At 41.1% G+C, this 13,355-nt stretch overlaps 1 protein-coding gene across 1 annotated transcript; it reads right to left on the bottom strand.

Moving 5' to 3' along the window:
* Positions 1-9,672: 9,672 nt before the first annotated feature.
* On the bottom strand, positions 9,673-12,537 carry LOC125536273 (protein DETOXIFICATION 35). The gene is made up of 7 exons (XM_048699468.2): positions 12,177-12,537; positions 11,481-12,106; positions 11,314-11,370; positions 10,949-11,187; positions 10,749-10,867; positions 10,536-10,622; positions 9,673-9,914 (listed from the first exon to the last, which is right to left on the bottom strand). The coding sequence occupies exons 1-7, from the start codon at positions 12,402-12,404 to the stop codon at positions 9,840-9,842; spliced, it is 1,431 nt and encodes a 476-aa protein (XP_048555425.1). The 5' UTR covers positions 12,405-12,537; the 3' UTR covers positions 9,673-9,839.
* Between the last annotated feature and the right edge of the window lie 818 nt (positions 12,538-13,355).

Below are 13,355 nucleotides of genomic sequence, written 5' to 3'. Positions count from 1 at the left end.
GCGTATCATCTTGTACCATGATATTCTGTTTTATTCTCTCTTTCACTTGCCCTTCACAGTGTGGGCCAAAGAATAATGACGACTTCTGTAAATTGATTTTCTGCCCGAAACCCTCACAATAGATCTGCAACGTCGACTTTAGAGCATTAAGGCTTTTGTTATCATCCCTGGTAAAGAAAATGCTATCATCAGCGAATAAGAGGTGTGAAATGGACGAGCCCTACCTACCATTACAAATGCCTCTGAGCTCCCCTCCTCCTTTTTTTGAATCGCAGAAGCCATCCGGGATGTCATGGCCCATCAGAAATCCCTTTATGGCCGCACATTGTGTGTGTCTGTAGTTGCTTTTTATAGATTCTTCTGTGAATAAAGAGAGAAGCGTAAAGAGAGAGAGAGAGAGAGAGAGAGAGAGAGAGAGAGAGAGAGAGAGAGGGGGGGGAGGGGGGTACGGGGAGAGCATGAGAGCGACCTCCTCCAATCCTCCCTACCAACAAAAGAAATTTCGGGGTGGCCGTGGCCTAGCTACGCTCGTGCTTCTCCTCGGCATAGTCAGGTCCTGGCCATGGCTTGGAAAGTCTACTGAAGGGACGCGGACGAACTGTGCTCCGGCGCGTTTGGTCTCGGTAACAGTTCAGTCGTTGTATAGGCTTTGATTGGCGAAAGTGGACAGCGAACAACTGACACGTACAAAGCACTGGAATACATTTTTATAAAGCCTGCAATACACGTGAACAAGCTATGATTGGTACACTATATATATAAGCCATTATTTAATCGGGTCTCGGTATCAGTCTAGTCGGGCTTTGATCGGCAACAGTGGACAGCGAACAACTGACATGTATGCAGCGTTGAAATATTTTGATCCTGTCCCTTGTCGCCAATCAAAGCCCATACAATGACCGGACTGATACCGAAACCAAACACGGCGGAGCACCATTCGTCTCCGTCCTACCACAAGCACGAGTGTTGGCGGCGGCTGCGGGCACGTCAACGATGATGACGTCGTGGATGCTGGCAGTGCTTGTTGTCCTTGCCGCCGGATCAACCTGAACCGATGAAGCACTTCTACGTGTGGCTCGCCGCCAATGTAGGCCAACATCACACGCAACCAGCTAACTGGGGGGGATATCGAACAACGATTATCCGAGGAAGGAACAAAACCTGTACTCGGCAGTCCACTGCCGCCGAATAAAATCGCGGCCTATATGTAGGAGTATCGTGTACCAATCATATGTTGTTCATGTACGATGTATTGCAGGCTTTACCAAAAAAAACTGCAACGCTTTGTACATGTCAGTTGTTTGTTGTTCGCTATCGCTAATCAAAGCTCATACAATGACTGGATTGATACCGAGACCAAACACGCCCGATCACCATTCGTCCGCGTCCATACCGTGCCCGAGAGAACATAAGCGAATTTTCGTCTAGAAGCCACTATTTTGTACTTCCTTCGCTCTTCAGTGCATATAGATTTTTCTAAACATTAAATTGATAAACATTGATTTAGTTTATAAAGAATAATATATAGATGCATTCGTCTTCATGCATGCCACCTACTAGCAATAAAAACGGTCTTGAAATATACTCCTATGCGTCTGACTCGCCCGTCTGTTTCCTAGGTACGTCTTATAAAGTTGAAATGACAAAAAAAAATTACAGAAAAACTGCTATACAAACTCCAGTGCCCTGAATTAGCGAGCTTGGCAGTGTAGGGCATATGCAACTAGTTAACGAGCGCTCCTTCGGAAGCCTCGCAACGATCAGCGTCACTTGGCGCGCTCTCAGCCATTCGCCACGTGTCGCGCTCTGGACACTTCCTTCGGATTTTGTTTTTTTTATTTTTTCGCACGTGTCTTCGGCTTTTTAAACGGTTTTTTTCGGGTTTTTTTGATGTTTTGGTTTTCCGGTCTTTCTTAGCTTTTCGATCAAAACAATTTTGAATTTTTTTTGTATGAAAAAAACGCGTTTTCTTTTATTTTCCTTTCGCGAAAGTCATGGTTTTTCTTCTGCGAGAGGCACGGTTGTGCTTTAGCGAGAGTTACGGCCGTGTCTTTCGGAAACGAAAAAAAATGCGTTTTCTGTTTTTTCTTTCGCGAGAGTCACAGTTTACTTCCGTGAGAGGCACGGTTATGCTTTTGCGAGAGTCGCGGCCGTGCCTCTCAGAAAAGGGAAAAACAAAACGCGTTTTCTGTTTTTTTTGTGAGAGACACGGTTTTGCTTCCGCGAAAGACACGGTTGTGCTTTCGCGAAAGTCACGACCGTGCCTCTAGGAAAGGGAAAAACAAAACGCGTTTTCTGTTTTTTTTTCTTTCGTGAGAGTCACGGTTTTGCTTCCGCGAGAGGCACGGCCGTGCCTCTAGGAAAGGGAAAAAATACGCGTTTTTTGTTTTTTTTCTTTCGCGAGAGTCACGGTTTTGCTTTCGCGAGAGGCACAGTTGTGCCTTCGCGAGAGTCACGGCCGTGCCTCTCGGAAGCAGAAAAAAAAACGTGTTTTCTGTTTTTTTTCCTTCCACAAGAGTCACGGTTTTGCTTTCACGAGAGGCACGGTTGTGATTTCGCGAGAGGCACGGACGTGTCTCTTTCGGAAAGAAAAAAAACCGTGCTCCCGGTTCGGTTTTTTCGCCCGGTTTTTTTCGTCCGTTTTTTCGTGAAAAAAAAGTTCGTCAAAATCTATCAACATGGGATCTAGTTTTGAAAATCTCGACGCGAGGAATCCAATGGTGAAAACGGTTCGAGATTTGGACACACGGTTTAAGAGATAAAACGTTTTAAATAAACGGATCTACGAAAAAATGGAAAACTCCCATGTTGCGACAAGTGGCCCACTGCATGTACGCCACTTGCCGCGACGTGAGAAAGTGGAGTGTTGTTTGCAACGAGTACTCCTTAGGGCATGTACAATGGTTGATAAGATAGTCTTATCTTAAGTTTTACATGTAATTTAGAGATAACAAAAAAGAGAGTCTACAATGGGTCATCTCTTAGTCTTATCTTCAATAACTAGCAATTCCTAAAAACGTGGTGAGACATATTGTGCTAAGAGATCATCTCTTGTCTTCTCTTAAATAAGAGAAGACAAGCCTTTTCTTATGAGTTCTCTCTCCTCCATCCCATCATTGATCCTACGTGGCACTACTAAGATAGCACCATTGTACATGCCCTTAAGGCTGCCCATAATGAGAGTATCATAGGTAGTATCATGCATGCCAACTAAGCAATTTTGATGAGGTGCCATAGAATTAAATGAAGAAAGAGAGGCTTGAGTATCATATCATGATACCGTATCATATTAAATGATGTGCTACTTTGTGTCATGTATGACAATAAATGTAGTCATCTATGATACCAACATATGATACTATGCATTAGGGATGTAGTATCATAGACTAGTATCATATGCATGATACTAGTATATGATACTCCCCATTACAACCAGCCTAATTAGTGATTTCGATATGTTCTTGAGCGCCAAGTCGTGGCTACCGTGGAGCCCGGTATTTGCAAAGAAATAGAATCCTTTCATAAAACAATTAAAAAAAGCCATATTTAAAAGTATCAAAAAAAATAAAAAGGTGAAAATGTATGCATGTCCATTACGGATCTGTAAAATTCCGTTTAAAATTATAGCAATTTGTAAGCTCTACAAAAAAAAATCTTGACCCAACAACAAAAAATATTGGCCCATCTTGATATATGTATTTGTTTTTCTTCTGGACACCATATATGAAAGTATATTATTATAAAAATTCACACATACGTAGTATACATGTATATTTGAATACTGGCCTTCGTGGAGCATGTCCTCCATTAGGCCTTTTCGATATGTTGCTCTACAAGTTCACTTGTCGATTGACATATTAGAGGCACCTCTTTAGGTGACGGAAAAAGTGATACCATCAAGATTTTATTTTTTGTGACCGTGTTTCGGTGACGGTGGGGATGATCGCTGAAAACCGTCAACAGGCCATTTTCGGTGACGAAAATCGGTTTTGCATGACACAAGTGGGCCGTCACAAAAACCCTCCGTTTTGTAGTGTCTTCAGTGAATGTAGTGATGTACCATTCAGACTTGTCATTTATGTGTATCCTGGGTCTAGCACGGCACCCACATATGGTAGAAAATGTTGTGTTCTTGTTATTACTCAAGAACACATGAATACTATTTTTTGGAACATACTTACAATTATTTCAGTTATGCACAATATGATTGCACCTAACAGTAATTGCACTTACTGATCGTTGACAGTTCAACTGTCGCATCATGTGTACACCTTTACAATTTTCATATATGTCTCCATATCTGATGATAAATCCAAGGACCCAAGAATAGGAATTGTAGAAATCGCATGATTCGGCAATTGTTCCAAATTTGACACCAATTGCAGGCCTAAACATGGGTGACTTGTCTGTACAATTGTCTACCATTCTATTTTTATTGCATCCGCATTGCTTTACCTATGATTAAAGTTACACCACAATGATAATTTACTGGAATGTATGCAATGCACAAATAGTGATTTATATTCGCTAATGCATCGAACCTTTCTGTCGATCCACAAGTTGCATCTTCTTCTCTTTTTTTTGCGGGGAAGTTGCATCTTCTTCAGCTCTTTTGGATAAATTATATGTTGATGAGAGTCTCGCTTCGGTACACCCCCCCCCCCCCCCACCCACCCCACTAAACTTATAAATGGCAATACAGACTTTTGGCAAATCGTACCCACTTTGTATGTATGATGGGTACGTATACGCCGTACGTGCCCATTAGCTAGTTTTTGTTTCCTTTTTTAACCTTAAAAAAAATTGGCGTGTCAAGTTGGGTTCAAACTCCCGACCTCCTGGTGTACTTCCACACCATCTAACCAACTGGGAAAGCAACCTTGTTGTGCCTAGTTACTTTCTTTTTTCTTCATGTATAAAAAGTGCCTCCTCTGTCTGGTTCTCTTGGATTTTGTTCATATTTTCCTTTTTCTTTTTGTCTTTTCTTAAATTCGTGGATTTTTTTATTCTGAACTTCTTCAAATTTATGAACATTTTTCTAATCCATGATATTTTTTAAAATTCATGAACTTTTTCCAATACATGTTTTTTCAAATAATTGAACTATTTTAAAATTCATTAAATTTTATTCAAATTGATGAACTTTTTCAATTTAGCAAACCTTTTACAAAATTCATGATTTTTTTGTTAAATTCGTGAACTTTCTACCAAATTGATGAACTTTTTTAAAATTTCGTTATTTCTGAACTTGAAAGGGGCCCAATTCGTGAGAAACTTTTTCCTTTCCATTTGCTTACATTCATGAAAAAAGTTCAAATAATTCTACAGAAATTTCAAAAAAAAATCATGTCTTTCAAAATTTCTCAATGTGAACATTTTTTGGATCTATGAACAATTTTTAAAAACGGGAAAACCTTTTGAACCTTTTTAAAAAATGACAGCATGAACATTTTTTCGTATTTACAAACATTTTTTGAATTTTTGAACATTGATTAATAAGTGTGGCCAAACAATGAAACTTCATTTTTTGGAAATTCTGAACATTTTCTAAATTTTTAGAACATTGATTTATAAATATGAAAAAAAGAAAATCTGAATGCTTATTTAACATGAAATATTTCGAAATTCTGAACAAAATTTTGAAATTCTTAAGACTCAATAGGAGAGAAGAAAAAAACAAAGAAAAAAGTCAAAGAATATGAAAAAATAAAGTAGGAGAGAAGAAGAAAATAAAAAATGTGGTTCGGGAAGGTTCCCAAAACCGAAAACCCCGGATGGGAAGCTGAGGTTCTGAAAACAGGGAACACTATTTTTGTCCGTTTGAGAGCAAGTTGTTACTCGACATTCGTCAAATGATCCCAATTTCTTTTCATTGTCTTGTATTACCAATTTAAGGTACAATGCCAAGTTGTTTTGGTATTTGATAAATATTGCATTTTCTGGAGTTTTCTTCATAAAAAAGACTGATAAATGATCAAACGTGTCGCAACTTGCATACAATGACGAAAATCGTTAAAACCTGACATGGATGCATATCATGGGCATGCCCATCTGCTTGAAAAAAGTTTGGGTCATTTCAGGGATGTTCAAAACAGACCATGTTGAATGGAGGGTGTCCATGTAGGCAAGAAGGCAAGAAGGCTCCATTTGAGACAATGCTGTATCTCGACATCCTTGAAATGGCCCCGATTTTTTTCCGTGGGCTTGTATGACCAATTCAAGGCATGGATGCATACTATGGGTCCGCCTACTTGCAAAAGTTATTTGGGTTTCGATAAGTTTTGCATTTTCTGAAGTTTTTTCGTGACAACTGCCTATAAATGGCTAGACATGTCGCAATGTGCAGTCGGAGTTTGTTCAGACCTAGCATGGATGCATACTATGGGTCCGCCTACTTGCAAAAGTTGGGGTGATTTATCCATAGTAAAAAAACACTAGTTGAGAGGAGTGTACCACACTAGGCCACATAGGTGCATCTATGAGCATGCAGTTTTTCCTAATTTGAATATATCTATTATTTGCATTTTCTGTCATTATCAATCAACATGAACATTTCCTTACGTCCTAAATTTTTCTTGATATTTGTCAATAATTATGGAATTTCAACTTGTGTATGAAAATTTTACAAACTTCAACACTTTTTCCAAAATTATAAATAAATTCCCAACAGGTGATGAAAATTTTGACCACAAATGGCAACCACCTACCTTTTAAAGAAAATATCAACTTTTTACAAACATTTCTTAAATTTGTGAATAAAAAATTTGAAAACGGGAACAAATTTTGAAATCCCATACCATGTTTTAAATCTTAAACAATACTTAAAAATAGGAAAAATTTCTGGCATTCCTAACAATATTTCAAATCTTTCAGACAAGTTTCAAAAAGAATAATAAAGTTCAAAAGGGAGAATAATGAATTAACAAAAAATAGAACAAAAAAATGCTCAGGCCTTAGCCCAACTCCAACTAGACTATGGCATCGCTCCCGTCCGGGGCCTGTTGGGCTGGCCCAAGCATTCGCGGACTATAGAAAAGTTCATTGATTTTGAAATAAATGTTCACAGATTACAAAAAAATTGCATATTTTCAATAAAAAATCACTAGAAAAAGTTACAAAACAGTTCTAGAAATTTATAAAAATCACAAATTTGAGAACAAGTTCACGATTTCATTTTTTTAATGTTAAAAAGTTCACGCATTTTAAAAAAGGAAACGAACAAACCCTCAAAATAAAACAGAACAAAAACTGATTTAAAAAAACACGAGAAAACCCCGGCCGGAAAGTTCACGAAGTTACATTGGCCACATAAGAAGCGAAAAACAGAGGAAATGGGCATAACAAGTAACCTATCCTATTTGGTTAGTAGAACTTGAAGTAAACCACGAGGGTTGGATTTCAAATCTCCCATGGCGCACATTTTTTGAAGATTAAAAAGAAAGAGAAAAAAGTATATCAGGCCGTGTATTATCGGCGAGGGCGACATATTTATAAAAAGATCATCCTACCCTCTATTATGAAGGGGTATGGAGAGATCTCATCTGTTGATTTGTTTAGATGGGTTGTACCGAAGCATAAGTAATGCTGAAAACAGGTAGTCTTCATCAAGCAATGGGTTTTTAGCCCCACTGAGCTGGAGAAGTAAAGGTTCTTCTACTATTGTAGACTGCACCTCACCATGGTTATCGTAATATTGACCAGGATCGACTTTGATAGCCAAGCTATCTTCCGACACATTCATCGATTAGTATATATGCAATATAACCTCAGGTTGGGCACATATATAGCATCATCCTCATAATTCGACGGTTGGTACCCACTTTGAGCATTGGCAGTGTCATTGACAGATGATTCCCTGTTTACATGCATTCAATTGACATGTTCAGATACATGTATACTCTGTCAGTCCTAGTTGATCAAGGAAAGCACACAATGGAAGTGCATTACCTTGGTTCTTTAATAAATCTTTATATACTTTGGGTCTTTCCACAAAAGGAAGTAGGTCCATAAAACTTCCTCTCATGAAATTTGGTTCACCCTCCATCTAAAGAGTTGACAATATGTACAGAATTAAAAAACTACTACCAGGTCTTATGTTTTGGAATGGAGGTATAACTTTTATAAAGGAATCTGATAAATACTGAATGTTCGGTACGAGCGCATGAAAACTCCGAACGCTTTCGATGGCAAGTTTAGTAACGCGAGGATGACAACTTCAGTTGCCAATCATGGCAACTTTCATACTTCAGTTAATTTTTGACAGAAAGTTGTCGTGCTTGCCTCTAACTTGCCATCCTCTCGTCAACTAAAGTTGCCATGAAAAACATTTGGGTAGCCATGTTTAAAATCCGAATATTTGATACTTATCATTTCCGTTTATGAAAGGTTACTTCAGTTTTTTGGTTAAGATAAGCCATCACAATAATTATTATCATCTGGAACCAAATCACAATAATTGTTTAGCAAGTATAATCATGCGTTTGAGTATCTTAACAATAGTACTCGCTCTGTTTTTATTTACTCCGCATAGGTTAAATTTTATATACTTTTTACAAGTTTGCATAAAAATATATTAACATATACACCACTAAATATATATCTTTGGATTTATCATTGGATATATTTTCGCATCATATAAATTTGTTACTGTAAATGTTCATATTTTTTCTACAACTAGTCAAATTTTATAAAGTTTGACTTTAGTCAAAAGCTAATATGCAAAGTAAATAGAAAAGGAGGGAGTACTTAAAATGTCACCACATCTAACTTGAAATCAAACTGAATAGGGATTTACCTTACGGATCTTTCTTGAAGACGATGTGATCTAGGTCTTTTAGAAAAGAAGATATCTCCTTTAGATAGCATGTACGATTAGCTAAATCGTTGGCCATTGTCTCAATCTATTCAGTGACACACCTAGATCTATTGGACGCGACCTTGAGGGTGGTGTGTGGGGGTCCATGATAGGTAGATGAGATGAAGTAGCTCGTAGCCGAACGAGTGGAGAAATTCGAGGATGAATGGGAGCTCAAACCCACAAATATGTAACCATGGCGACGAATGACGAACCAGAGTTTGGGAGGAAGAGGACGCACTGAGTTGTCGTGCGGTGAGGGGAACAGAGTTGATATTTTGAGACGCGTCTATCAGATATGTGGGCCCTGTATTATGTACCGTGTCAGAACGATTCGTTGTACAAGCGCTATTCTGGTATGGTCGATCAAAATCTGTTGGCTATTTTATACGCTGGAACTGAGCGCGGATCTTCAACAAGCTGCGAATGGAGGATGCTTGCCGGATACATCCGCTAGAAAATGCAATTTCGCCCACACTCTCACGTGACATTTTACACTTCAAAAACACGTCACGTGAGCACTGCCACTGCGTGACCCGTTTCTATGAAAAACCGGCCAACTCAAGTTGTGTGACAACTGACGTGCCATAGTAGTGACCTATGTGCACCAACAGTAGAAGTTGTGTGACAGGTTTTCGGTTTATAAGTTGGACGACTAGGTGCGCTCACCAGACACCAATGTCATTTACTCCGAAAAAAGCAGAGCGGTAACTGAACGGCAGAAGCTAAACACAAACAGATAGAAAATTCATTTAGGAAACAAAATATCAACATGAATACAAAAATTCACAATATAAGCACAACTTCCCGCCTCCGCATACAAAAATGTGCACAACCATTTAGACTCGTAACGATATAGTGCTTCAACAAGTTCGATCTGATTTCAGTACCCTATTGATACTAAAAAAAATCACAATGATATATGATATCATCAATTCCAAGGCAAACAATGTTTATTAAGAAGCGATAAAAATTCTTAGGTGATCTAGTTATCTTCCAGCAGAGGTTTGGTTCCATCGATGCCGCCCCATTTTTGCACACGGCTCGATGCTAATGCAGCCTGCAGTTGTAGACTATGAGATGAGCAAGGTGGAAAGCTCAGCATTTCAATACAAATAACAGAAAATTTTTACATACTGATAAAGAAATAAGCCATTAGTCATATGATATGTGTGGATACTGAAGATTGGAAAGATTTGATGACATGTGATTCTGTATCCACATCTATATCTATATCTATACCTATATAAAAGATCCAAAGGGGCAGATCAAATTAATCTCGACCATCAAATCATGTCAATCCAACGACCAAGATTGCTTCAATGTCGAGCACTCAACACGTTTAGCGTGTAGTTAATTTCATGCCAAATATAGTGATAATCACAGAATAATCTATATCTATACCAATATAAAAAGACCCAAAAAGGCAGGTCAAATTAATCTCGGTCATCAAATCATGTCAATCCAATGACCTAGATTGCTTCAATGTCGAGCACGCAACACGTTTAGCATGTAGTTAATTTCATGCCAAATATAGTGCTAATCACATAATAACATGCAAATAATATCCTACTTAATATCCGCATGCACCTAATATACTTTTAAATTAACGTGCATTGCACGTACACATTGACTAGTTTATTAAATTGGTGAAGACTGGAAGGGCAATGGAAAATCATACCTCTGCATTCCAATCTGTTCTCCACACGATGAAGAGTAAAATCAGTGTTTGAAGTGCAACCCCGGAAAGCATGCCAGCCCAAATCCCCTGGAATTAGAGCTAATGTTACAACTTCATAACTGATGTTGCAAAATCATAGAGACTGTAAATATTCTTTACTTGTTATTTTACAATTTGTGGTAGTTCAATCAAATAAGATATATAAAGAATTACCCCAACTCCATAGTTGAACTTGTAGCCGAGAAGATAGCCCAAAGGCAACCCGAAAACATAGTAGCAGACTAGGTTGATGTATGCAACAAGGCCTTGCCATCCTCCTCCAATAGCAACCCCTGAAGCATCATCAGATCAATATCATCAACTCCAGGGGATGAGTTTGAGGTGACTGATTTAAGAGGAAGAATGAACCGTACCTGAAACCACGGGCTGCACGCTGTTGAGCACCATGGTCAGGCCAAGCAGTCCTGCAATCTTGGAGACTGCATGCTGGAGCTCCAAATCGGTGGTGTAGATGATGGCGAAGTTATCTCTGAAGATCAAGACGAGGGCCATGCATAGCAGCCCGATGAGCAGCGACTCGGCGATGACGACGACGACGGCGTGCATTGCTGCCCTTGGACGGCCAGAGCCCAGCTCGTTGGAGACCCGAACACTGAAAAACGTAAACAGGTATACGTTCAACAGTTTATTTAGAAACTAAAATTTGATGGTTGTGGTGGAGCGATGGGTTGGTGAACAAGAACCGACAATTTAGATACACAGTTACAATTAACCTGACCTGATGGCAGCATTGAGGCCAATGAAGATCATGCATTCCCAACCGTTTATATTCATGCTGAAAAATTAAGCATAAGTATTCTGTCAGCTTAATTATATGTATGACCAGTATTCTGAAGCATATATCTTTAGTTAGTAGAGAACGTTCGAAAGAAAGGTAACGAGTACCAGACGCCAAGCGAGTCGACGGCAATCTGCGCATCCTGGAGGTTGCCGGTGAGGACGGTGATCATGCCGAGGTACCAAATCTCAAGGCAGAGCATGACGGCGGACTCGAGTGAGAGCTTGACGAACGCCCACATGTCGTGGAATGCGGCCATGGACCAGCCCCTCCAGCCGTCCTTGCACCAGCCGATGATGTAGGCGGCCTGTCCCAGCGCGATGGCCCAAAGGGAGAGGTCGTAGGCGGCGGCGGCGCCCGGGGTGCCCCATCCGAGGACGGTGACGAGGAGGTAGGTGAGCGCGACGTGGAAGCAGAGGCCGGCGACGCCGATCCAGGCGAGCACCAGGACCTTGCTCTGCGCCTGGAGGAACTTGCCAGTGGGGAAGTTGACGGCGAAGGACAAGGCCCCAGGGAGGATGTAGAGCGAGAAGCGGGCGGCCTCGCGCGCGAGGACGGGGTCCTGGCCGACGGCGAGGAGGAGCGGCTCGGCAAAGACGTAGAAGGGCACCATTAGGAGTGCGGCAGCGATGAGGACGATCCAGGAGCGCTGCAGGTAGACGCCGAGCATGGCCACCTGGCCGGCGCCGAACGCCTGCCCGCACAGCGTCTCCAGAGCGCTCCCCATGCCGAGCTGCACGAGCCCTCGCGTTGGCATCAGAAAATACGCAAGAATGGTGTGTGAAAGACCGTGCAAAGCATACCAAGAATCCGAGGGAGAAGGTGGAGAAGACGGAGAGGCCGATGGAGGCGGCGGCGAGGGGCAGGTTGCCGAGGTGGCCGACGAAGATGGTGGTGACGGAGCTGACGGCGTACATGCTGAGCGTGGCGATGGCGATGGGCGTGCCGATGCCCCAGAGGCGCTTGGACTCGTCCCACGCCATGCGTGCGGCCTCCCGCGCGGTGCTCACCGCCGCCGCGTCGGAACCCATCGCCCGCTCCCTCGGCCGGCTTGCAGCGTCAATGGTCTGGGTCGGCCCTCGCTACAAACCTCGAGGACGAGGAGCACTAAAGCGCGACATTACTCCAGCAGCAACCCGCGCGCGCGAGGACCCTCGATGACTGGGACTTGTCAGTGGTCACACACAGAAGAGGCCTCCACGATGACGTCCACGTGCGTTTGCCCAGAGAGTGAATCAATTCTTCTGCCGACCCTTTTAGGCCTCCTTTGGTTTAGATGAATTTCATAGGCCTTTGGTTTAGATAAATTTCATAGAAATTCTAGAAGATAGGATTCTTATAGAATTTTTTCCTTTAGAGCTCTTTGGTTCATAGGAATGGATTCCTATTCCTACATAGAATTGGCTCCTATCCTTCATATTTCATAGAAAAATAAAAAAGAGCCTAGACTCAATGAAAAAATTCTTTTGGTGTCAACCAAATGACATCTTGTTTACTATTCCTACTCATAGGATTTGAGATACATGTCAGTTCATTTCCTACGAGATTCCTATTCCTATGATAATCCTATCTTATGAACCAAAAGAGGCCTTAAAAGGAAAAAATGCCGACTGAATTGTACACTGGATATATAAAAAAAGACTTAAGTGCCACACGTGTGGCACGAACGCACACACGATGAGGGACTATGGTATCCCCAGCCCACCAGGGTTCAAATCCTGGTGCTCGCATTTATTCCTAGATTTATTTCAGTATTTCCGGCGATGCGCATTCAGTGGGAGGAGATGTTCCCGTCGACGACGAAACGCCTACGGTGACTTCATAAATCTCAAGATGATATGTCGGCTCAGTCTTTCGGAGGTGCTCATAGGGGTAGGGTGTGTACGTGTGCGTTCATAGAGGTGAGTGTATGCGCGTGTATATGAGTGCTTATGTCTGTAGTGATGTTCAAAAAAAAACTCCAAACATTTTTTATGACAAGT

The sequence above is a fragment of the Triticum urartu genome, chromosome 7A, assembly GCF_056163025.1.
Source record: "Triticum urartu cultivar PI428250 chromosome 7A, HENAU_Tu73, whole genome shotgun sequence".
Classification (NCBI taxonomy): domain Eukaryota; kingdom Viridiplantae; phylum Streptophyta; class Magnoliopsida; order Poales; family Poaceae; genus Triticum; species Triticum urartu.
This window is presented reverse-complemented; position numbering and strand designations above follow the sequence as displayed.